The sequence below is a fragment of the Loxodonta africana genome, chromosome 3 (assembly GCF_030014295.1).
Source record: "Loxodonta africana isolate mLoxAfr1 chromosome 3, mLoxAfr1.hap2, whole genome shotgun sequence".
In the NCBI taxonomy this organism is placed as follows: domain Eukaryota; kingdom Metazoa; phylum Chordata; class Mammalia; order Proboscidea; family Elephantidae; genus Loxodonta; species Loxodonta africana.
In genome coordinates this window covers 125,325,441-125,352,446 of record NC_087344.1, presented here as the reverse complement: position 1 = coordinate 125,352,446, position 27,006 = coordinate 125,325,441, and the positions used below count along the sequence as shown (strand labels likewise).

The following is a 27,006-nucleotide window of genomic DNA, read 5'->3' as shown; positions in this document are numbered from 1 at the left end:
AAGGATAAAACCCTGACATACACCTTTCATGATTTTAAACCACACAATATCCCCTTGTTCTGTCCAAATAAACTGCCTCTTGGTCTATGTACACATTCCACATGAGTACAATTAAGTGTTCTGGAATTCCCGTTCTTTCCAATATTATCCACATCATTCACTTAAGTACAAAACAAAGGAAATGTTTTCCTCTGTGTTAAGCTGACGATATGGATAGACTGGTCCTAAAAGAAGGTCTTGACACAAGACCCTTATCAGAAATCCCTTAACAGCCCTCAGGAAATGTTTTAAGATAATTACCTTGTGACCACTCTGGAAACTTCCTCATTTAGTCATGTATTTAAACTAACCAATCCAAGTAGCCCACATTCATGTTTCTAACCAATCACTGTAAAGCCCCTATTTCAAGTTTTCCTACCTCTTGCTTACCTCACCTTGCAACTTCCAATCAAAATGTTGTATTTTACTGCAAAAAAATGCCTCTGTAGCTCCACCATGTTGGAGCATTTGGTTTCACTTCGTGAGATCAGATGTGTCCCCAGTTCGAACTGTCTTGAGCCTTCAATAAATATCTTTGATTTTATTGTTAACAGAGTGTGCATTCTTACTTGTTGACGGTTAGCAAGATTGCTGTTGTTGTTGTTAGGTGCTGTCCTGTCAGTTCAAACATACAGCAACCCTACAGACAACTGAACAAAACACTGCCTGGTCCTGCACTATCCTCACAATGTTTGAGCCCACTGTTGCAGCCACTATGTCAATCCATCTCGTTGAGGGTCTTCCTCTTTTTCACTGACCCTCTACTTTTCCAAGAATGATATCCTTCTCCTGATGACATGTCCAAAGTATGTGAGACAAAGTCTCATCATCCTCACTTCTAAATAGCATTCTGGCTGTACTTCTTCCAAGACAGATTTGTTCGTTCTTTTGGCAGTCCGTGGAATATTCAATATTCTTCACCAACGCCGTAATTCAAATATATCCATTGAATTCAACTGCATGATTCGTCTTCCAGTAATACATTTTATGTATTATAAAAGGCAATTTAATATAGTTTTTAATCTGAAACAGTATTAAAAACTTTAAAATGAAAAATCTTTGCTCATCATTAAACAATGTCAAGCAATATATTTTAAAATGTACTTTAAATATTCTTCAGTGACAACCTTCATGACATAGGAAAATATACACCAATAATCTGAGGCTAAATATAAAGTTTTACAGAAAGAGAATGGATTGGCAGTAAGTAGAACTGGGACTATCTTTGCAGACTTTACTTTCTTTATCCGTAAAGTGAAAATTTTTGGTACTACTAATCTCCAAGTTATGATTCCAAGTCTACAATTCTTGAATTATTGAAAACAAAAATAAAAACCATTTTTACCACTAATATACCAATAAGGAATTATCTTTAGTTTAAAATTTGCTATTTACTTATTCATTTCTTATTTGGCTTTGTGAATTTTATTTAACAAAACTAAAGTTAAATTTTATCAGTAACCTATCTATACATTTAACAGAAAAAGCAAAAGGAGATTATGTCCACTCCTAAAAAGAAATCTTTTTTTTTATTACATCTAATAGTGCAGAGTAGAAAAAGCACTAGATGACCTTAAGCAGACAAAATATCTTGAGCTATCTTTGATGACCAATTTATAATCAAGTATCCCCATCCTATGCTCTTTCATGGTGCTTACATGTGAGGGTATTAACACTGAAGTATAAATTAAAACAATTCTTAGTTCTTTTAAATATATCCTGATTTTGAAAATGGTATTATAAAATAAAAATGTACTTTTCCTAAATTGTTTAAATTAAGCCATGTATATTTTGGATTCCATGATTTTATAGTATTACTGAAAATAATTAAAAAACATATTTGCATTAAAATGCTATTAAAAATAATGTTTCCAAGTAAGATAAATTGAAAGTAGAGCAGCTCAATGCGGAATAGAGGGTAATACATTAGGGAGAAAGGGTCAGCCTGTACTGTTACTCAGGGAATTTTCAAAACAAATCATCAGATAAAGGTCAACAGAAAGCATATAAAACAGGATTAGAAGTGTAACAAAATATAAACTTGTTCAGTAAAGTTCTTCCAAATAAAAATGAGTTATAGAACTGAAAATGATGATATTTCTATACTTCAACTATGTTGTTTTGGTAAGAAACAAATCTTAATTTGCAATAGTAGAAATTACTGTCTAGCAAAATCTGATTTTTGACACTAAACATATTAATAACTAAAACCCCATGATACAGATGTCCTCCCCTGAACCAGCAATCTCAGTGTCACCACAGAGCATATGAAAAATATAGACCCTCCAAGCCCATCCCGGATAACTGAAACAGAATCCACATTTTAACAAGACCTGAAGTGATTTATACATGGGTTAAATTTTAAGGAGTACATTCTAGATTAATAAAATGATTAAAACCATATAGCATGACCTCTCTCAAATTTCTTTTCCTCCTTAACACTTCTCTTCCTGAATCCTCATCTCCCTGGATCATAAATAATAAACAGTCTCTCCCATTTCCAAGGTGAGCCTTTCCACACTGGATCCCATTTCCTCTTCTTCTGCCTGGAAACAAATTTAAGTATCCAACATGTCCACCAAAGGCAACCAAAAAAGAAAATTACAAAAAAAAACTTTACGTAGTGGAATATACTGAATCTACACCACCAGTCTCCTTTGCTCTACTTATCAATTTTTTAGATCATCTGTCATCATCACTTCGCCACAGCATTCTATATATAAAAATAGTCTCTTAAAACCCAAGAGGCTCTCTGCACTACCACTAGCAATACCCTGTCCACCTTTTCTAATGTTTAAGTAAGGTTCCCAAGTCCCTGACTCTTATTAAATTATGGTGCCTCTAACCAAAACTCTGGAAACCCTGGTGGCATAGTGGTTAAGAGCTACGGCTGCTAACCAACAGGTTGGTAGTTCCAATCCACCAGGCACTCCTTGGAAACCATATGGTGCAGTTCTACTCTGTCCTATACGAATCAGAACTGACTCAAGGGCAATGGGTTGGTTGGAAACCAAAACCTGAATTTAATATTAGGCACATATACCACCTGGCTTAAATTTTAATACAAGGGAGAAAAAATAATAATAGTAATTAAGGAAAGAGATATTTAACAATTAGTACACATGTAAGCACATACCAACTGGACAGAGATAAGCACAAGGCAAGAGTTAAGAGGCATCCTATAAATAAACAGCATAATAAATGAGAACTTTACTTAAATACCCTTTCTATATTAAACCCATATAAAAATGAAACTTTGCTTTATCTGAATTCTTCTGTTTTTCCAGACAACTCCTTATGTTTCTTCAAACTCCTAAATTTCTAAAATGCAGACTTTTATCTTCGTATGGGATATTTTAATCATGGTAACAATGTTCCTCATTCATACCTATCCTTTTCTCTCTCTTTCTCCCTTTCTTTAGACTATATAACAACAACAACAAAAATCTCTTTAAAATAAACTTCATTAAGAAGACTAGATGCAAAAGGCAATTATTTAAGTAGAGGAGAGCACTGATATACTGATGGAATCAGAAGAACTATGACATTTTCACCCATACTCCAATATGTATAGATACAAAGGGTGTTCATTTCTTTTTCTTTCTTCTGTTTTTCTTTAATGTCCATCATCCACTTCTAATCCGGGTGTGTCCCAACTTCACCTACATTGTTAGTTAAAACTTGATCCATACCAGATGGTTTGATTATTGGTTCATCTCATTTTAAATAAATGAACTGAAGACCATACTTCTCACCTTATGGCAAAGTTAATTCCTGATGGATTAGCAATTCAAACGAAATTTAAAAGAGTTACAGAAAAATGCAAGTTAATAAAAATTTAACTGATCCCAATATGGTGAATTTCTAAACATAAAAATAATGGAAGATCTCACAAAAGAAATTAGCAATACATCAAAAAGTAAAGAAAGAAGGAATGTGATAAATTTATAAACACAAAGCTTAATCACTGGTAAATCCGTGTAATTCATGCCAAATTACAAAATCTTCTCTTTTACATTTGAAATTTTATTTAAAAACTGAGCAGTAGAAAATAAAAGGAATACTGGAATATTTTTTTATAGCAACAAAAGGGTATTATCATCAATGAGTTGTAAAAAGTAAGAAAAGCAGTAGCAACACAAACAGAAAAATGGACGTAGTGAATAAAAAAATTCCAAATTACAAGTGGCCAGTAAGTAAATCTATGTTCTTTTCCTCACAAGGAGCCACCAAATTACAAACCGGTCAAATTATAATCGGGTATCTTTTTTCACATAACAAAGTGTCAGTGACTTTTTACATTTAAAATCAGTGCTGGTCAAGTATGTAGAGTATGTACTCTCACACACTGCTAATCCTAGTGAATACTGGTACAATCCTTCCGAAAACCCAATTTGGAAAATGTCCACATCTCTGATATAATAACCAGAATTCAAGTCTCAGGAAATAATCAGATATCGAAGAGAAGATTTATATAGATGGATACTTATTTTACTTATACAATACTTGCAAGAAATTAAACAAGTACAAAAAATCAGTAAGGGAAAGGGAAGCAATTAAATCATTTTTGGCATATATGTGATGAATTGGATGCCATTGCTAAAATCCATTATCTAAGCATATAATGACATAGTAATACAGCTTATGATAATATAAAATAAATAACCTAATTTTGTTTTATATATAGTTTAGTTTTATCCATAAAACCAAGCATGGGTATTAAAAAAAGACAAAAAGGAAACGTGCTGTAGTGATATCGAGGTCATGGAATTACAAAGAATTTTAAATTTTTATCTTAACGATTTTTTTTTTTTCTATCATTTCTATCACGGGGTTAGGACTGGGCAGTGTTTTGTTCTATTGCGCATAAGGTCGCTGTGAGTCAGAAGGACTCAATGGAACCTAATAACATAACACCACCACCACAAGGATGTATTACACTCAAAATCAAAAGGAAAAAAAATTGCTTGTAAGAAAAACAACCCCTCAGAGCAAGAATAACGGCAACCTAAAAGGCAAACTCAGGAGAGTCCCTAGCTGATAAAGAGCTATTATAAATGTTTTTCTTTCCTGTAGCTCTAGTATGGAATTCCCTTCTCAACTTTACATTTTAACCAAGAGATCTCCCAAGGCCAGGGCTAGGTATTCTCTTGGAATCACTTCTGTCAAGTTAACAAAAGGAATTCAAGAACAAGGTTGAAAGATGTCATGAGATATTCACTAATCCACACTGATGTTGTCTAATATATGTAGCCTGCACGGCTGTCACATGTCCTTCTCTGTCATGCAGAGGAGGTGAAAAGAAAATAAAGAGCACCACAGGGTACACCGAGCTTATGTTTCAGTAAGACATTCCCTTACTAACATAGCAGATAAATCGGTCTTCAAGACATACTAGTAGTTCTGCATTAATACTCAGATGGACTGTACTCAACCACTTGTTTTATCTTATTTCTAATGCCACAACTTGTGTATAAAAAAGTAAAAAGGCATACTATTTCAAAAAAATAAGAGCTTCCTCAGAACTGAAATAAATGAGTCATTAACAAAAGTACAGTTCTGCAAAAGGACAGTTGAAAATGCCTCCTGTGCTTTTGATTAAGCTACCTTTACTACACTTATTGATTCTTACAAAATATAACAATAAATGTGGTAAATGCCTAATATGCACGTAAAAGCGATATTTAAAAAAAATATACACCAGTATGGGTAAGTTTACAAGTTCTTTAACTTTTAGCAAATTATTATTTCATAATAACAGACTTATTTATTAAATATTTAATGTGGTCTTTTCTATCAGAAAATGAAGGTTTACAAAAATTAAACAGCCAAGCAATATAACGTTATTGAGGTCTACTGGGTGGCTATTGTGAGTGACATATTTACAATACTCATTCCAATGAAACACCTATTGGTGAATCAACAGAGATTATGGGTCACAAAACCTTTTTTATGACTAGAGAAGAAGCAAGATTAGAAAATGGGAGGAAAAGTGGGAAGGAAAAAATATATCAATGACCAAACATTTTAACTTCATCTTCATTTAATAAATATGGCGGCTATTTTACACCAAACACTGCCATATAAGATGACCCAAGTATATTCCAAATTCGCAGTTTAAAAGATGCCAGTGCATTCTATTAAGCATTTTTATTTTTTTTTTTTCAACTTTGAGTCAGATTCAGAAAAGCTCTTGAATCTCAGTAGTGATACCATATAGCATTTGGTTTTTGCACTATAAGGAGCAACATCATATGTGTAATTTGTAAATGACTTTAATATTTGTATTTTTTAAGCTGAATTATATCACTACCTATGAAGAAAGCTGCAGCAATCAAATTAGGTTACACCCATATAACAACAAAGAATATTTAAAACCTCCTAAAAGCGATATAGTTAAGTACTTTCTTAAGGGGTAAAATCACAATTTTCTACACTAAAAAAATTTTATAAATAAAATCATTTAAGAAAATACTTATGCCCTGTTTTAAAAGCATGCTAATTTGCATAACTTGTGAATTTAAAAAATAAGGTTACATTTGCTATGCAGCAAACACAAATATGCTGTACAATTTCCATTAATTTAATGGGAGTTGTGACTCTCATTAAGTTTAATAGGAGTCATACTGCCAAATCCCCATGTACCTTACTGAAAATTTACCTCCTAGCCTTCAACTAATCAAATAGACTGACATGAACAAAAGTAGTCAATTTTGCTAGGCTAGGAAATCTAAACCCCTACAGCAAGTCAATTCAGCCTTATCATAGCAATGGTCATGTAGTTGTTCCCAATGAAAACAAGAACAAGGTTATCACAATGCAAAGGGACAAAAATGAAGTAAGAGTTTATGAGGTTCTGAAAATATACCATTTAACCTTAACAAAAATATGTTGTTTTCGCCTAATCTGAAGCCAAGTTTTCAAAATAGTTTTTTTCCTTTTTCAGTATATTATCAGTAGTTTAAAAAAAAAATACTCTTTTTTAGAAGCCTAAAATTATGCCCAAGGAAAGTAATATGGTTTATGTCTCCTTGATTAAAAAATGTATCTTAATATAAAAAATACTAGGACTTATTACAGACACAGAAGAAAGGCTAAATATGCTACACTTCTGTAACCTACGTCAAATCTGACCCATGTTTTTATTCTGGTCTATAAGACTAAGTGGAGGTTTAGAAGAGGAGGTCTGATTTTTTCAGGTACCTCTGAAGACTGATCAGAAGAATAAAGAGCATCTCGGAAAGGTATAGTTAAGTAACTCCCAGTATGTAACTCGTTACTGTCTTCTGAGTCATAGTGAATCAAATCATAATTTTTCCCCCCCAAAAAAAAATACAAAAAAAGTTTTATTTATATCCACACTCATGCACCCTTACCCCTCACCTCAACCACCCACACACAAACAATATTGCAGGGGTTCTCGGCGTGCTGCAGAGCATCGCCCAGAATTTGTCGGAATACAAATGCTTGGACCCCACCCCAGACCTACTTCATCAGAAATCTGTTTTAAACAAGCCCTTTCAGGTGATTCTGTGGCACCTCAAGTTGAGAACCATGACAATACTTTATTTCATATCCATGCTGTTCTCTCACCACACACCTTTTCTCCACCATACTCACCATTCCCTTTGCCTACTTTATTCAGCTTATCTTCAGATTGAGATGCACAAGCATCATTCTCACTTCCAACCGGAAGCCTTTCCTGACATACACCCTCCTCCCCACCCACTCCAACACCCCCTTCTCCAGATGCCTCTGTGAATATCATCATCATGGCACTTCTCACCTTGTGCTAAAACTCCTTATTGTTGACTGCCTCACTACTATGAACATCTTCAAAGATTTATATAATTGTCATGATGGATACTGACTAATTGTTTTCTATATGCCAGGCAAGTTGCCCTGGTTGTGTAGTGATTAAGCGCTCAGGTACGCCCTGAAACGTCAGCGGTTCAAAACTATCAGCCACTCCACGAAATAAAGATGCGGCAGTTCACTTCCATGAAGACTACAGTCTTGGGAACTCTATGGGGGCAGTTCTACTCTGTCCTACAGGAGTTGACTTGATTCTGTCGAGTCAGAATCAACTCAACAGCAACAGGTTTTTATATGCCAGGCATTGTTCTAGGCACTTGCATCAATGAACAAAAGAAAATAAACATATTTCTGTCACTGTGCCATATTATGTATATGTGTATTCATGATTAAAGGAATACATTTTATTTTATGTGTGCACGAACAAAAGAATGAATGAAAAAAAAAAAGCATCAATGGCTATAGTGTTCTCAGTTATTTTAATCTTTCTTAAATGTAACTTTTGAGAACAAAGCTACTATCCCTTCCAGCAAATTAAAAACCACTCTGAAGGAAATATTTATATGCTAAAAACAGTTTTATCTAATTCATATTTATCCCTACATCTGCCTTTTTATGCCACCCAGTTAGTGAAAAGACCCTACAGTCATACATCAATTTTGAGTAAGATATCATTAACTCAAAAAACCCACTGTAGAATGTGCCTGGAGAACTAAAAAGTACATTAAAAACTGGCAAGATAGTATTTCTACAGCTATGTTCTTATGTTATCTTGATTTGTATAAAATAAATATTTAAAGCAGAAATCATAATATTCATTTCTATTTTATATCTGGCATAATATTTTTCTTTGAAAGAAGGATAAGCAACAATGTAATTTGAGTTAATTAACTAAAATTTTGACTAATGAACTCTAATTACATACTCACTACATAAGGAATTCAACCTAAAATTCCTATTACTGACTTTTGCTGAAGAGCTGCTATTATTTGTAACTTGTCATTCAACCAAGCCTTCATATGTCTGATTTCTGCTTGCCAGAGCTCCATTATATAGCATAATTTAATTCTGTAGGACATAAAAATTCAATTTACTTTTCTACTTACTGATACACGATTCCACAGTGGGTTACTATGCTTATAAAAATTGGCCAAAGGAATCAAAGCACACCAGTTTCTCAACAAAACTGATTTTTGAAGGGGTTGAGAGGTTACTTTTCCAGGAATAAAATAATGTCTAAGGAAAGTTTACAAAATACTTTGAAAGTTTAGTCTTTAAAATCCATTGTTTAGACTGACAAAGACCAGAGGAACCCTTGAGACTACTGCCCTAAGATACCTTTGAAATTGGAACTGAAGCCCCTCCCAGGAGTCACCTTTCATCCAAATAATAGATTGGCTTATAAAATAAACACTATCACCCATGAGTACCTAAAACCTACCTATTGCGGTCGAGTCGATTCCGACTCATAGTGACCCTGCCATGCTCCCTTAAATAATCAATTATATAAGACCCAATGATCAACATTTACCCTTCAACAAAGATGCAAAGGTAAGGAGGGACAGGCAAGTTAGATTAATGGAAACAGGAACAAACAGGATGAAAATAATGAGAATGCTGACACACTGTGAAAAACATTAACCAATGTCACGAAACAATATGTACAAAAATTGTTAAAAGGGGAACCGAATCTGCTGTGTAAACTTTTACCTAAAACATGATAAAAAAATTTTTTTGTTTTGTTTTTTAAATCCATTGTTTACCTGGAAATTCTAAACAATTGTCAAAAATACACAGGGGAGAAAAAAATTTAAGAACACATAAACCATTGTCCCTACTTTGCAAAATTTTGATTCTTACAGACAGTGCAAGCTAATTCTATTAAACCTTTATATAATTAGCATTTAGGGTCACTATGAATCGGAACTGACTCGAGGGCACCTAACAACAACAAAATTAGCATTTACCATGGTAAAACTTAAGAAATGTTTAGTGATTTGTTTTTGGATATGCACATAAAATATGACATATTTATAATGTTTGTATATATAACAAATAAGACTTTCTTGCAAATTTGGAAATTTTCCTGATATATTTACAGATATAAAACAAGTCAAAAATTACATTAAACCTTTAAAATCGTATACCAAAGTAAGCATGTATTGATGATTCATGTTTTTTCTGGTCCAAGGCAGTGAAAGAACACAAGGAAACCAAAATTCATGATGAAATGTAGAGAAAGTATCACTACTGTAAACAGGAAAGCTTTGAAAAGAAAGGCATGGCCTATGGCTGACAATGATACACAGGCTTGCTTCTTCAAAAAAAAAAAAAAAAAAATCTGAATTAGGTTGCCCCTACTCAAAAATCTAAGAGGGGATTCCTACTGAAAAGTCAAAAGCCCAGCAAGGCTAGAATTAACTACTGGAACAGCAACCGGGTCCATGAGCAAACACCCTCCTATCTGCTGCAGATCCTGTCTGGCCTGCTAAACTCGTTACTTCAGCTGATTGCCCACAACAGGTATTTGGGGTTTCAACCCCTGCCCAAGACCAGGAGCTCAAGATCAGGAACTGTGCCTTGCACATTTTTGCATCCTAAACACCTGGTTCACTTTAGTTTCTCAATAAATGAAGGAGGAGGGAGGAAAGCACCTAGGAAACCTGAGTTTACCAACAAGAACAGAGGAACTGTTAAAAAAAAAAAAAAAAAAAGCTCATCTCAATAAATTTTAAAAAGGTAACAACTCTGCAAAGGTGCAGGAGAAACTTAATGGCTGGATGGCTAAATTTATATCTTCTTTCCCGCACACTCATACCTAACTTTGATTGGTTTCCTCTACAGGTGTTCTGACAATAGAGGATTTCACGCCACATAAAACTTTTCTAAGACAAGCCCGTGTGATGTTGGATCAATGTTCGAACAGTGTGCATTAACTGTGTACAAGTATACTCTTGCAGTTGGCAGTGTGGGTTCTCCCCAGGTTCTTTTCACCAGTAGGAGGGAACTGCTTCAAAAGCAACACCCCCTGGCCTGATGTCCCCAAAATGAAGTTTCTCTTAACAGTAGATATGAATCTTGACCTGATAGGTGACACTAGAAATAAAACTGCAGCATCTCATGAAAAAGTCTCTGTTTGCTAGCCCCCCGCTGAGTTAAGCTACCGTGCCAGCAAAGTGCTCTCTATCTTGATTGAGAAATTTTTCATTATGTGGACTAATGAGCCATTGGTCCACACCTGGAATCTTTTTTAAATGTATAAAAACATTCAAACGTAACAGCAGGTATTTAGTTAGACCTCCCCCCCAAAACCAGATGCAAAATTGCAGGCTATACACAGATTTTCACAACAACCCAAGCCAGAAATTCTTATTAAAGTCAGTTCCTGCTTGTTTTTATCATTACAGCGCTATTCACTCAGACATACCACTTTTTAACGTTAGACTTAACATATCTTTCGATCTGATGCAAAGAGCAGTATATATAAAAATACAGTATTTTTTTTTTTTTGCAGTATCATCTGAAAATAAAATAACCTATTTGAAATTTTTCCACTGTGATTTAAATCCAAGTGAACGTTGTTTACTTTCTGAATACAGATTGGTATTTCATAAATATTTCTAAATTCCTAAATTTATTATTTATGGGAGTCCTGGTGGCACAGCAGTTAAGAGCTCAGCGGCTAACCAAAAGGTTGGCAGTTCAAACCCACCAGCTGCTCCTATGGGGCAGTTCTACTCTGTCCTATAGGGTGGTTCAAGTCGGAACTGACTCGATTGCAACGGATTTTGGTTATTTATTAAATTATGTTACTATTTTATCTCAATATATTAAATGTAAAAGCCTATAGGGCAAGGATAAAATAATGAAACTATGGAACAAGCAATTCAAATAAAGTTTTTTCTGCAAAATTAAAATGTTAACATTTTGACACTAGTTATTATCTATTAGCTGACAATATGCCTCTTTTTCTCCACCTATTACCACTTTATTAACGTGCATAAATAGGATCTTTTAAAAATACATATGAAAGCAGTTTGAAAAATTTAAAACATTTTCAAATACATTTAATTAGGACTTAAAAAAGTCCATTATACTTTACATTACATTACAGAGTTTTTATGTTCTTCACAGATACTATAAGATTAATGTATTTTCATGCTAAGTACAATAACCACCACTATCAACTGGCTACAAATATACACATTTTAGCTCCACATTAACTTTTAACCTACTCTGCAAAAAGTACCTGGATGTTTTTTTTTTTTTTTTTCCCACCTGGAATAAATATTTAAGACAAAAGAAATAATGGTTGCTAGGAAATCAACATAGTAACTAATAAATGATGGTTCTATTTCATTGAGCCTCAAAATAAGTATTTACTTCTTTAAAAATCAGGTCTGGCTTCAAAAATATATACTCACTACTCTTTCAAGCTTTAATAAAAAAAAAAAATTTAAAAGCAACACTGAGAAAAATTCCACAATTCTTTTTAAATTTACAGGAAAGTAGTTACTCATATCTGAAAATTTTTTAATTATAAGGAATGCATTTATTGTTAAAGAGAGAGACTACTAAAAAAGGGCACACTACAAAAAATAACTTTTTCCAGAATATATAAAAAAAATGATTTTGTACTTTTAGAACTATAAGCATAGTTCTATGATCACAGACAAACTAAATTTGAAGTGAACGAGCTGGCACAAAATACTTTCAATTTTACTGGAACAGGCTTAGTCAATAAATGTAAAATATATACCAAAACAACATTTTCATTTAGTTCCATTATTTAGAATAACTATATTTTATGAGTTTATATAAAATATAGATTTTAGACTTCTAGTGCTTTCTACACTACATACTTATATAATGATTCTACCAGCAAAAAGAAAAAAAAAATTCCACATTCAGAAAATATTTTCAGCACGTATTTTAAAAATAATAAAATAGTACTCATTCTAGCCATTTCCATATAAAGAGATTATATAATTCAAGTTCTCCCAGGCTTTTAAAAAAATTAAACTACATCTTACCTTCTGTATTCGATAAGAAGCTGATTATAATGATAAACCACAGACTTCGCATTCTGCAACCAGAAGACACCATTATTGATCCCTTTAAATATTTTCTTTGTATTCCTTAATGAATCTAGTTATAAATGCCCAGCTTCATCGAACCCAGCAGTCTGCATCATTGATCCTCATATCTGAAAAACAAACAAATCCATCATTTACTCTATGTTCCTGCCCAATGAGAAAAAAAAAAAAGCAAAATAACAATAAGAACTCTCTTTCCCACCCATCCTCCCTCCCTCCTGAGTATAAAGAATAATGGTATGTATTTTGATTCTATATCCAATATGGAAGTTGCTTGATTACACTGGATATCTGAGCCATACACTTCTAAAACTGGTCAAAGCCAAAAGAAGATTTATAGATAACCGTGACACGTAAAGTCATAGAAAAGTTATATTAATTCTTGATGATGAATTTTTCTTAGAAAACCACAGGGAAGGCCTAGAGAATGACTCTAGATTAACACAGCATAATATCTTTTTATGCCACATATTACTCTTTTTATCAAAGTACTACATATAGTATGTAACACTTCTAAACAATTTCATGACTACATATACTTTTTGTTTCCAGTGATGGTAAACAATAATGGCATCTATTATATTATCCAGTGACCTTATGAGATACAGATGTAACAAAACAGTTTTTCTATACAAGGGTAATATTAACATATGGGTGTACTTTAATTTATATAATAAAGGTATTCCTACAACACTACATTCCTGAACATCAAATTATTTTTCTCATTATTCTTTACTAAGGGGGGGAGTGTTTAATAATATAATTCCCTTTTTTTTTGTTTTTAAAAGAGATAAGTTTAAGATTTTCATATATTGGTTTTTCTTACAGTATCATATAACCTAGCAAAGTCAAGCCTATATCACTGATTTCACTGGACCCAAGTGAAAACCCAAAACCATGACTGTACCTCCAAGGTTACATCACTAATTTAAAAAGTTAGGCCAGTCTAATTAATTGGCTAGCCCTTAGAGTCCAGTTCTCTAAACTGGAAATGGTACAAAAACGTTAGGTGCCTACTTAATCAAAGCATTTCTTAGATCCTGGGTCTGCTGAGACCACGTCAGTTGTTGGACTCTATCCAAGTGTTTTACTTCACTCTAGAGCAGTACTGAACTGCCTTGTGGTACACATAGAGTCAGTCCCCAAATATCTAGCCTGCTGGTCTAGCCTCTAAGAGTAAACAAATTGCAAAATTTTTCCTTTAAAGTGACATCTGACAGTTTCCGTCATTTTCTTCTAAGCATTACCAATTTTTCTCAAGCCACACTTAAACCTGGTAGAACTAGAAGTTTCATAAAGTGGTGAGGTGAACCCCTCCACCATCCTGAGGCTGTGTATGTAACTCAAATAAAATGAACTCTTACATAATTTAGATGCTGTAACTAAAGCATAAAGGAAAATTCAGAAAACAAAAATTTCCTGGATAACTTAGTTATTTTTCATAGTATCTGAACTATGCTGCATTTACTAAATGTTCCATATATCACGTGATTCTATTACTAGCTCACTATGTTCCATTTTCAATTCATTATAATGTAACTTCGGTGGAAAGGCAAATTCTAAACGATTTGAAATACTTATCACGCTCTAAACTCAGTCTTGCTTTACCAACAAACACACCAAACAGAACATTAAAAAAATCTTATGCTATAGTTTAAATATAAAGATCCATAAAATCAAATGAAATTGTTAAGTGGATGCATGTTTTGATGTGTATATTTTCACCAAAAATAATTTTTACAAAAATCAGATGAAACTAGCAAAATAATTCTATATAACGAGTTTATTTTATCATGCCTACAGTTTTAGAGATAACACTGCTTCCCTTCATACCCCTCCATGACCCATATCAGCCCAATATTTTCTCTATCTCTGAATGCCATGAAGACCTTTAGATATCATGATGGTGGCAGGGGATCACAGTTGGTATTACTTAGTTCTGAGACCATTTTAGATGCTTCTCCTCCAAAGAAACAGGGCAAGAACAAAGGAAAGAGAAAATGTCTTCTTCTGAATGCCAAAAATACCAAAAGAAGAACAGTATATGAAAAATTAATCTGATAGAATGGAAGAAAAACACAGGCTAGAACTCAAATTCTTAAAAATTCTAGCTTTAGGGGCCAGTTGAGACTAGAGGACTCCCTGAGACTATCACCCTGCTACAGACAGACTTTAAACCTTGAAACAAAACTATCCCTTGAGGTCATCTTTTATTGAAATAACTGACTGGTACACAAAATAAAGCATATTACCCGTGAGGACCTTGCTCCATCAAAAAATCATCTACGTGAGACCAAAAAGTCAACAGTTACTCTAAAGCAAAGATAAGACCGACGATAAGGGGGCAGGGAAACTAGAGTACTGGAAACAGAACAACCAGAACAAAATTAAAGAGAATGCTGACACATTGTAAAAAATGTAATTAATGTCACTGAACAATTTGTATACAAACTATTAAATGGGAACCTAATTTGCTGTGTAAACTTTCACAGAAAACACAATAAATTAGTTTTTAAAAATTAATCTGATGGAGGCCCATGGCACACATCCCTGAAAAACAGGCTGGCTCTATTCATTTTTCAGTCTGAGCTCCCAGACTATTCCAGAAGACAAAATCAAAACTAAAGCTGCAGTTAATAACCGCTGCAGCAAAGTTGATGTTGTTAGTTGCGATTAAGTTGGCCCTTGACTCATGGCAATTCCATGCCAATCAGAATGAAATGCTGCCAATTCTGTGCTATCCCCATAATCAGATACAGGTAGGCTGTTGTGATTCACAGGGTTTTCAATGACTGCTTTTCAAAAGCTACTTCCAGGCCTTTCTTCTTAGTCCATCTTAGTCTACAAGTACTGCTGAAACCTGTTCATCATCATAGCAACATGCAAGCTTCCATCGACAGACAGGTGGTCGCTGCACATGAGGTGCACCGGCAAGGAATCACACCAGGGTGTCCCACATGGAAGGCGAGAATTCTACCAGTGAACCATCAATGCAGAGTTCCTGCCTTAAAACTACAGGCTATTCTGTACAAAACATAAGAAAAAGTCATCACTTCAAGGCTAATCAATAAATAATTGCTTATATCCTACAGACTGTTCAATGATGTGACCAAGCAAATAGGATAATTTCAATGCATGGATGAGGTCCATCACTGCTACAAGTAAAATTAAGTCAGCCATTTGATTGCTCCTGATTCAAGCAAAGAGTTTTGACTGTCCAAGTTTTAGTTGTAATGGGTACTTTCATTTCAATGAGCTACTGCCATGGGCTGTTTGCCCACATGTACAACTCTTGAACAAGTTTCCACTTTCTTAAAGCAATCCACGACCAGTCTGTCTTCAGTCATCTGCTATTTGAAAGAGTCCTTGTTTGTGGAAAGAAAGGGAAGGAAGAAATCAGGCACTGAAGACTGCCTTGTAGGAAACAGCTGCCAAGATAGGAAACCTTGTTAGTGAGGGGAAATGGAGGAGGAAACCACACAACCAGGACCTCGTTTGCGGTCTTTGGCCAGAGCAGAATGCTTCATGAACAGATTGTAACTATACTAAAAATTCTATGTGTTCTTAAGGTCTGAGAATGTGAAACACAATTTAAAAAGTATACTCCAGTCAGTTATGAGATTTAACGTAAATGTTTCTGACAAACAGAAACAGGTTCAGGAATTTATAAAATCATGGCTTCTTTTATGCAATGCAAATAAAGCTGAAGTCCACTGGCCTGTGCCATAAGTAAAAAGAATATTAAATTTATTTTTCTCACTTCTACAAACTATATCCAACCACTTCCACAAACTATATCCAACCACTTCCACATCAAAATAAAGTTATTTTCAACTTTAAATTTTGAAAACTAAGTCGAAAGATTTTACTGCTGTGATCCAAATTAAAAACTAACCCTCCATTAAACAAATGTTAATGAAAACTGCAATGCTTAGCAAACCACATTCAGCTAAGACTAGAACAAATACCGACATATATAATCAAATATGGTCTAACTAATCTCAAGAAACATTGCTTCTAAATGAAACAAACTAAAGGACACTCATAAACTTAGACACAGCTAACAGACTTTTCTGTCAAACCCTACGACCACCTGCAAAGGGAAACGCAGTAAGCATCTCACACCATAAAACAACAACAACAAAAAGAACAATCAAATCTCTTTTCAACAAACTGAAAAGATTACTTTTGATTTCCCACATTAAAAACCTATTTGTCTTGGGAGCAGGAGAGCAGTGGGATGCAGACCCCAAATTCTCATAAGACCAGACTTAATGGTCTGACTGAGACTAGAAGGACCCCGGTGGTCATGGCCCCCAAACCTTCTGTTGGCCCAGGACAGGAACCATTCCCAAAGCCAACTCTTCAGTCAGACATGGATTGGACTGGACAATGGGCTGGAGAGGGATGCTGGTGAGAAGTGAGCTTCTTGGATCAGGTGGACACTTGAGACTATGTTGGCATCTCCTGCCTGGAGGGGAGATGAGGGGGTGGAGGGGGTTAGAAGCTGGCGAAATGGACACGAAAAGAGAGAGTGAGTGCAGGGAGAAAGCGGGCTGTCTCATTAGGGGGAGAGTAATTGGGAGTGTGTAGCAAGGTGTATATGGGTTTTTGTGTGAGAGACTGACTTGATTCGTAAACTTTCCCTTTAAGCACAATAAAAATTATTTTAAAAAAAAACCTATTTGTCTTTATATTTAAAAGTCAAAAAAAAAATCCTTTAAGAATTTCAGTCAAGCTTAGCACAAAGTGGGGGAGGAATGTACACTAACGGAGGTGAGTAGTTCATTTCTTAGTAAAAACAGAAACAAAATACTTCTACTTAAACCATAAATGACTATGATTCGTAAAAATCCAGCTACTTTTAACGTGCAAACTCACCCTATCTCCACTTTTTTTCCTAAATCTTCAAATAGAAAGATAATTTCACCCTGTCTTGTTTCTATATACGACAAACTATTGTCTACCAAACCTCTGTCATGAGGTTTTTTAGATCTAAGTATCCTATTACTCTGTCATGTAAAAGTCAATTAATGCATCATTACTACTAAACCTTCCAAAGCTGAACAGTGACTTCCAGGAATATGCCTCAGCATTGTTTATATCCCAACAGCCCTCAATGTTTTATATGCTACTTACAATGTACAGTCAGCTGCAGTCTTTCAGACAGTAACCTGCTTATATTTATTAGCTGCATGAAATATCCCATATCTTAAACTGTCAGCAAAATTATTTAAAAGGAAAACACCACTAACTAGTTTTAATAGTCACGTATTTATGTTACATTATCAAGACATCATACTTAAGTTATATGCAATGATGCCTCTTTTACAAAAAAAAAAAAGAAAGAAAAAATTAAAACCCAAATCAGTGAAAGAAGTAGAATATAACACACTTCAAATTGATAGAAGGAAAAAGAAAAGGTAAAACAAAATTTTCTAAAACTGGTAAACTTAGGTGTATACTCTGCTAACAACAAAGCCAGCATAAAGATTCCTACTCTAACTTTATCTCTGATTTCTACTCATGGGCACCACACTATTGTGAATACTAGCTATTCAAGCCAAAACAACTATATGCATAAAGAAAACAGGGAAAAGAAAGCACCCTCTCATCATAAGACCTACCACAGTCACCCATTCTTGTCATTAGGCACGAATGCTGCGTAGAAGCCCTGGTGACACAGTGCTTTAGAGCTCAGCTGCTAACCAAAAGGTCCACCAGGCACTCCTTGGAAACTATGGGGCGGTTCTACTCCATCCTATAGGGTCGTTATGAGTCTGAATCGACTTGATGGCAGTGGGTTTACGTTTGGTTGTTGTTTAATGCTGTGTAAAGTAAGACATTAATGCTATGGGTAAGTCTAGAATTCTATGCAATGAATGTGTCTTCTCTAAATAAAAACTAAAGCTGGCAGGGTTTCTGATCATATTTGCAAAATTAAATGATAATTATTATGACAGTTTGTGAACAAAAGAAAGCAGCTTTTCTATATCTTATCAAATTCCATTCCACTTCCATGCAAAGGCTCAGCAAATAGTTTTAATTTAGCTAAACCTTATTCAGGGTATTCACTTTTTTGAAAAACTTTGTGTGTAATCCTCATAATCTAGAATTTCCCCTTCTTGTTAACACAGGCAAAAACACTGACTCCCTTGGAAGTTATCCTTCAGTAAGTTGGCGAAGAAAACCTTTGCTGTGGCTAATCAGAAAGGCTTTCTTGGCTCCAGGCAGTAATCTTCTTTTGCCAAGTTTGAGTTTATATTTTCACTCCTTTCCCAAGGATAGGCTTGGGTATAGAAATGCTGTTAGAGATTCTAAAACCAAGTGGTCGACCACTAGTCACTATCGTCTATTCATTTCATTTCAATGGACACTGATATCAAGTTTGGAATACTTAAATAATTTTGCTAAAGTTCCCTTAACATAATTGATCTTATCCTTTTACTGAAACTTCCTTATTGTAAAGAAAGAAATTCTCCTATAAGAGGGGTTAGGGTCAGAGCAGAAGAGAGTTCAGGAATGTCCCAAGTTGATTACATCTGCTATATGCTGTGTAACTGGGAGTCATGCTGAGCATGCAAAAGGGGCTTGTAGCTGTGGACACTAGAGGCACAGCCTGGGGCTTCGTGCCATTCTCTTCATTAAAATCCTATGAGCTGAAATAATAAAAACAAATAAGCTGGCATTTTCAAACCAATGTAGGGGACATTTTATGATTGAACATAAACTTGCAAATGAAGTTTCAAAAGAATAAAAATAGAGCTATGTGCCTAGCCAAAATATTATCTTACATATCATGAATGGCTGATGGCTTCCCCAGCTTTCCTAACAACAAATCAGAAATCTATTTGTTTGAAATATTTTGCATCTATTATCAGAAAAAAAATTTTAAACAACATAGAAGTTATTTTTTCTCTTTTTCGGGGGGAAGGAAAAGCCCATTTTAAATGTTGGTCCAATCCAACTTCTTAAGACATTGTTCTTTCCTCTTAACTTCCTAGTTGTCTAGCATTCTCATGCAATTTTTTAGAGTTGAATATAAATTTATGCATTCTATGACAAGTAATACTTTTTATTTTAAGCAACCATTTTCTGAGTGCCTAAACCCAGATAACCAAACCGACTGTCGTCAAGTCGATTCCAACTGATAGCGACCCTACAGGACTGAGCAGAACTGCCCCATATGGGGGGTTTCCATGGCTGTAGTCTTTACAGAAGCAGACAGCCATATCTTTCTCACGAGGATCGGCTGGTGGGTTTGAATCACAGACCTTTCAGTTAGCAGCTGAGCACCTAACCACTGCACCACCAGGACTCCTCCTGAGTGCCTACTATGTGCTAAATACTCAATCAGACACATATCCTTATAAAAATACAGGATCAACATTATAAAGTTCAAAATGTGAGGCTGAGCTTCAAGGTCAATATTATAAAGGTCGAAATCTGAGACTCAGAAAGGTAAAAGTAACTTGACTGAAATTACTCAGCTAGTAAGTGGGAGAGTTTGGATTCCATTCCAAGGCAAACCACAAAGCTGTTCTTTCCACTAGTCACCAGATCATTTATTCAACAAATATTTAATGAGCCATCTATTATGTGCTGTGTACTGAGGAACAAAAGAGATAAAAATCCTCACCCTCAGGGAGATTACATTCTACCTCAGAAACAACACTTCCTTATAAAAAGCTATATATGCCTGGCACATGGTTAGATTCCCTTATATCATTTCAGGTAACTGTCACAACAACCTTAAGAAATAAATACTGCCCCCATGTTACTTTAAAAGGAGACTACTCTACCTTCTCAAGGGCAGTAAGTAGCTGTGCTGGGATCTAAGCCCATGTTCTAAAATCACTATTGCCACTAATTAAGTAGTTTAGATTAACTTGCTCACTTTATACGTTTTATTATCTTTTCCTCTAAAATAAAAAATGAAAATAGAACAAAGTCATATTGGGATTATGAAAGTGATAGACCAAAAAAATAAGGAGCTGACTTTTAAAATATTTACATGAGCAAAACCAACATCCCTAAGGTAATGATAGCTAAATGTTAACTTAATTTTTAGTATTTTCAGTTGAGCTATCTTAATTTCATTGATTTATATTTCTATTTAAAATGTTTATATCTTACAAATTATTCTGGACTGATAAATCTTATCCACTGTAGCGCGTAAGATGCAATCTTATGTTTGGCTCACTGCACAGGATCCTTTGTTCATAAATCATTGTTACTAGCCATTCCCCCAATCGATATTCAAATTCCCTCTTGGTCTATATATACAACCACTAAATGAAATAATAATGACCCAGGATCTGTCATATATTAGATCATCAATATTACCATCAGGGGTTTCTTAGAGGTAATGAGGTAATCTGAGTAAAATGTGTCAAATGATCTTAAAAATAAATATGAATATAGAGAATACACAGTAAGAATCTGAAGAAAATGATGTGGAGTGTAGCCAACTGCTTTGTAATCAATCAATGATACAATTCATTTGGAAACTGTCAATCTATAGTGTCATCTCAACTTACAATTCTTACTTTTAAAACAGATAATATTAGCACTATAATTGCTTTGGGTCAGCTAAAGTCAATGAATATTTCAGTGAGTACCTCCTAGATGCTTTTGACAGTAAATGCTGAAACGTTATTTATTTTTACCTTATATATTAATTGCTCCTGTGCTACAAAACTGGTAAAGATATGATTATAAAGAGATTAAGATATTGTTGCCACATTCAAAAGTTAGTTAATAATCTCATATAGAAAATGAAATACACAAGTGAACAACTTTAAGACCCAAAATATGCATTAACTAATGATAAACTCCCCAGAACTTCATGGTAATAAATGTATTTTATACTAAAACAATGAAGAAGAAAAATATGAGCAGTTTCTGAACCTGTGTTTTCCTTAAGATGTGTACCCAGATCAACCAGTATTACACCTCAGTGAAAAGAGCCCAAGACTGAGATCAGTACACAGACACCAGAACCCCAGCTTACATGCCAAGATGAGAGTTTGGGCGATTCACAAACATCTAGGTCTGAAGTTCAGCAACTAAATATGATTCTATTAATTTCCCAATTATGTGTATGATCCTGATTCCATCTTAAGTAATTCTAAAGAACACTTTTAAAGGTTACTGCAATATATTTAACTAAGGTCTTGTCTCTTCCATAAAAATGCGCCTAAGCAATTATTCTAATCCTTAGGGGTTTTTTTTTAACTACATCTAAAGAAGTGGCTCAAAAAAAAAAAAAAAAAAAGTGGCTATTTCAGGAAAAAAATCATTTTTTGAAATCTTCACACCGATTATTACACTGGCAGCCATAATATAATAACCTGATAGTTATTCAGTTCACACATATCACTCTGCCTCTGTGAGAACATTACACGTGATTAAAAAGGAAGATGTCATCAGGGACTTCAAGAAAGAGCAAGTTCCTGGGCCTTATCCTGAGTTAGTCTCCACTCATTTATCTACAATCTACAAGTAAAACACAAAACAAAAGCATTTTATTGGGCTAAACAGAAGAGAAATTTATCAATTCTTTTTGAGTAATCAATTTGGCCACATTAAGGATAACGTTATAGACTAAATGAGTGAAACGCACAGACACTTTTGCTTCCAGCGGCAGGCTGAGAGTCTATGAGCTTGGTGTGGCTGATCTCTCTAAAGCGCATTAGGATACTGAGATAAAAACCAAACAACTAAACCCGACTCACAGCAACCCTACAGGACAGAGCAGAACTGCCCCACAGGGTTTCCAAGGAGTGGCTGGTGGATTCGAATTGCTGACTTTTTGGTTCGTAGCCGAGCTCTTAACCACTGTACCACCAGGGCTCTGGAGACTTAGATAGGAAGGCAAAGAAATATGCATGAACATAACTATTAAGAAACACTAATGAACTCTGTCATTTTGAATAACTTAAATATGAAAATACTTAAAGCAAAAAACAAAACTTTATTAAAAAATTAAAACATCAATTTTATGTTAGTGCTTCTTAACTATTCAATCACAGAGTGGGGGAGGTATATGTGGTTTTTCAAAAAGGGGTTTTCAACTTTAAAATATAATTTTATAACCTCTATTAAAATTTTACATAACATTAAAGTTAGTCATAAACCAGTGCTGTTTAATAAAAAGAAACATACATTATAAAAAGCTGAGAAAAACTGACTGGAAGCTTGAATTACCTGCCAAGACTCTCATTTGGTAAGAGACTAATAATGTATTTTTGTATCATTTTAATAATTTAAATATATTTTTTTCATTCAGAAAATTTTCAGGAAAAATACACCACTAATTGCTGCTACTCCAAATGTAAAGGAAGGCAAAAAACTGGTTTTAGTAACTACAAATGATACTAACTAGTAACCCCTCAAATCTCTTAAGTTTAACATTTTCAATAATATCCTGTTACATCTGAAAAAATGGAAAGCAAGAAATTATATAGACATACTACAAATCATGGGTCTGGAAACTTTTTCTATAAAGGGCCAGACAGTAAATATTTTAGGATCTGTGGTCCATTATATGGTCTCTGTCAGAGCTACAGGACTCTGTAATTGCAGCGTGAACGAAGGCAGAAGAAATGCAGGAACAAATGACCCAGCTTTGTGCCAATAAAATTTTATTTACAAAAACAGTTGGGCAGCAGCCATTTGCCACCCTCTCCTATAGATGGACAAGCACAAGTCCAAGATAACTAGACACAGCTGAGTCAAGTAATGAGCTGACTGACTCATCACTATCAATGTCTGCCAAAATAATCAAACCAACTTTAGTCTATTATTTTAAGAAATTAATTTAAATGTTAGTGTAAATGTAAATTAACCATGCTGGAATATGAATTAAAAAACAAAGCAACACTATTTTTACTGACCAAAACAAATTACTGTTTGGGTGCATGTATAATAGAGCCATATGTACAGCTTGCAGTGTTTGGAGGGGAACTCCAGAAAAGAAAACAGACGACCTTACCACAGTAACATATCCTACTACTTTGTTTGGCAGGAGAGAACGAAAAACCAATCAAAACAGTAAGTAACAGGAGACTGAAAAATATGAGGTTTAGACAAGACCCCTGCGGTATTCTACCATCAGTATGATGGTTTCAAAAAGTTACTGGTAAAAGTGGCTTCAAACTCCTGAAATTTCTGTCACCATTGCTATTCACCCATATGAAATACTGGATCTAACCCAGTTCCACATTTTGATCAATAAGAAACTGCTTAAATCTAATTTGCTGACTTTCTGCTATAACTCTAAAAATTCAACAAGGCCAAAATCGCCAATCTTACTCCAAATAATTACGAAGCCCCAATAAATGTACACATCTGTTTTAGAAGAAAAGTATTTCTAGAGCTTTCTAGTTTCCTGTATCCAGATTCCTGCCCAATAATACTTTGGTTGTTGCTATTATAGTAGTTTTTTTATATTTTGCAAAACAAATGTTTCTTAAAACTTAGTACCCATGCTGTGACATACCATTCATAGGAATAACATTTCTAAGCTACAATTAATAGATATCACATTAAAAAAAAAAGGAGGCTAAGCTTTTCTGTCAACGTTATTTATATAAGACAAAAAAGTGGAAAAGGTTACAAATTTTTAATCAGAGCATTATACTATGGTTGTAATAATCTAGGTGTTTCACTGGAAGTGAAGTGGATTACTGTAAATGAAATTTTAAAATGTCCTTTCTGTTTTACAGATAAGACAAAATGACTTTTTTTCATGTCTCCAGCGATAAGGATAAATTTGCCACACATTTAAATGGTGCCTTCACCCTTTCCACCCTGGCTCATGAGTTAATAATTCAGTGACATTAATACGAGAAGATAAATGATAAAAAGGTTAAGGCGCATGAGCCAACCATACGCACATACTTCTTTTAGCACAGTTAATACTTCTCTGCCAATTATAGCTAAAACTTTTTAACAGTTTTCAATAGCGTTTTTACAATCTAAGTAGCAGCTTATGCACACACAATTTCACACAATTCAGGCTTAATAAATCTCCTGCTGGTACCAAACAATCATTCTAGGGGATTAAAGTGCAACATCTGTTAACATTAATAATGTTTTATATAGTTATATGTATTAAAGAAGCCTCTACTCCATTACTAGTTTCCTGAAAAACCTTCTAGACCAATATACTGATTTAGCATGAATTATACATATATCCTTCAATTGGTGACTTACAATAACAAAGAAATACATTAGTGTGAAATGGTAAGAGAAAAAAAAAAATCACATCCATTATGAAATAACGTATTTTCTTTGCACAAAGCTTACTAAATGGGTATGGCGTGCATGCATAGGCATACACACACACACACACAAATGAAATCTGCCACGTTTCTAATAGTTTTTAAAACCAAAAATCTTCTGGAGCTTTTCCCAATAATCTTGAGATTGAGTAGAATACAGCTCTGCTAACACAAAAGGTACTTCACTTTAAGGTGGTACACTTCCACTGCTGTATTGATGCTTGCCCTGAAACGTCTGCATCCTACGCCTGTCCTTCCCTCTGTCCTAACCTCCTTCTCCCTAAATTTCAGCAAAAACCCCTAGCCGATTTCTCACCCTCCATGCAGCTTGCTAACCTCCACCAGACTAATCTTCCTAATTCACTCTAAAACCATACAAATGTGTAAAACTGGAACCAATCCTGGAGATCATTTCATATATGAGAAAAAAGAAAACATTTGGACTTGTAACTTCACAATGCAGATCTCAGAACTGTGTTTTTTTTTTTTAATTTTCCCATAAGTACACATATTATCTCACTGTAATTTAATTATCTCAATAAATCTATTATGTAAGGAAAATAAGGAAATCAAGATTGACAGTCAAAGAGTGGTATAATGAAGAAAAAAAAAGTTTTTAAAGCAGCAAAAAGCAAAACGGGGCATAGAACCCAAACAAAACTTCAAAACCATTTTAATCTAACCCCATTTCTGTCAAACTTATTTATTCAGTAATTCTGAATATGTCTTTCAAATTGACTTTTACTCAAGATTTTTTACTCACATGAAAGAAAGCATTTCCCTTCTTTCCACTGAAAGAAATTCTATACAGACTTGACACGGTTCAAAAGCCACCTGACCACCTCAAACTGAAAAAAACACCTCTCCCTCCGTGCATTCCTACAGTCATTATCTGTGTCATTTGTCTGGCAATTGTTTCTGGGCTATCTTGTGACTCCTCTTCCATTAAGCTTTTAAACTACTTTTAAAATCTCTTTTGTCAAAATATTCAACATTTGCCTTTCATCAACATAAATCTTTTCAAACCAAGACAACAAATAATTTCCTGGATACACACTTTGCACAAGGCCCTGCAAGCAATACAATGATGCAGAAGATAAGAAAATGAGACAAGTATGCAAACAATTTTAACGTAATTAAGAGAATAATTGCTCCTTGTAGACCATGACTTCTGCTTATCACTTTTGTACTGATTCTGACAATGTGATATCCTGGTGATTAATATAGTGAATATATTATAAATGAATAGTCAATCTACTGGAAACTTTTTTATATCTGGAACCCCCTCTGCCACTAGCCTCTTGGCCAGTTACTACTCTTTTCCCAAGACTTGGTTCAGGCCCATCAGTGGACTCTCTGACTCCCTCCACACACCATAGGGGGACACTGCCATTTGTGTCCTTAGCACTATGTGTTAGCACTACCACAAAGCATCTGAAGTATCACTTTTTTTCAAAAGGTTCTGAGCCAACTGAATGCACAACCAATAGCTGTTACTTCTGTAACTTTAGGGCCACATACCCTCCCCCATGTTGTTGTTGTTGTTGTGTTCCCTCCAGTTTATTCCAACTCATAGTGACCCCATGTGACAGAGCAGAACTGCCTCACAGGGTTTTGTTCACTGTAATCTCTAGGAAAGCAGAATCGCCAGAGGTCTTTCTCCTGAGAAGCAGCTGGTGGATTCTAACTGCCAACCCCACTCTGCTACTTAACCATTTGCACCGTCAGGGCTCCTTCACCATTCTGTAACACCTGGCTAATGGCTGGTA

At 34.6% G+C, this 27,006-nt stretch overlaps 1 protein-coding gene across 12 annotated transcripts in view; it reads right to left on the bottom strand.

Annotated features, from left to right (window-relative positions):
- ADGRL2 (adhesion G protein-coupled receptor L2) overlaps nt 1–27,006 on the bottom strand; it is a 206,363-nt gene that overhangs the window by 156,416 nt on the left and 22,941 nt on the right. For all 12 annotated transcript variants that reach the window (XM_023549432.2, XM_064282154.1, XM_003411217.4 and 9 more), the window contains exon 2: nt 12,888–13,060. In XM_023549432.2, the coding sequence (XP_023405200.1) occupies nt 12,888–12,960 (73 nt within the window). In that variant the 5' untranslated portion in view covers nt 12,961–13,060. The remainder of the gene's footprint in view (nt 1–12,887; nt 13,061–27,006) is intronic.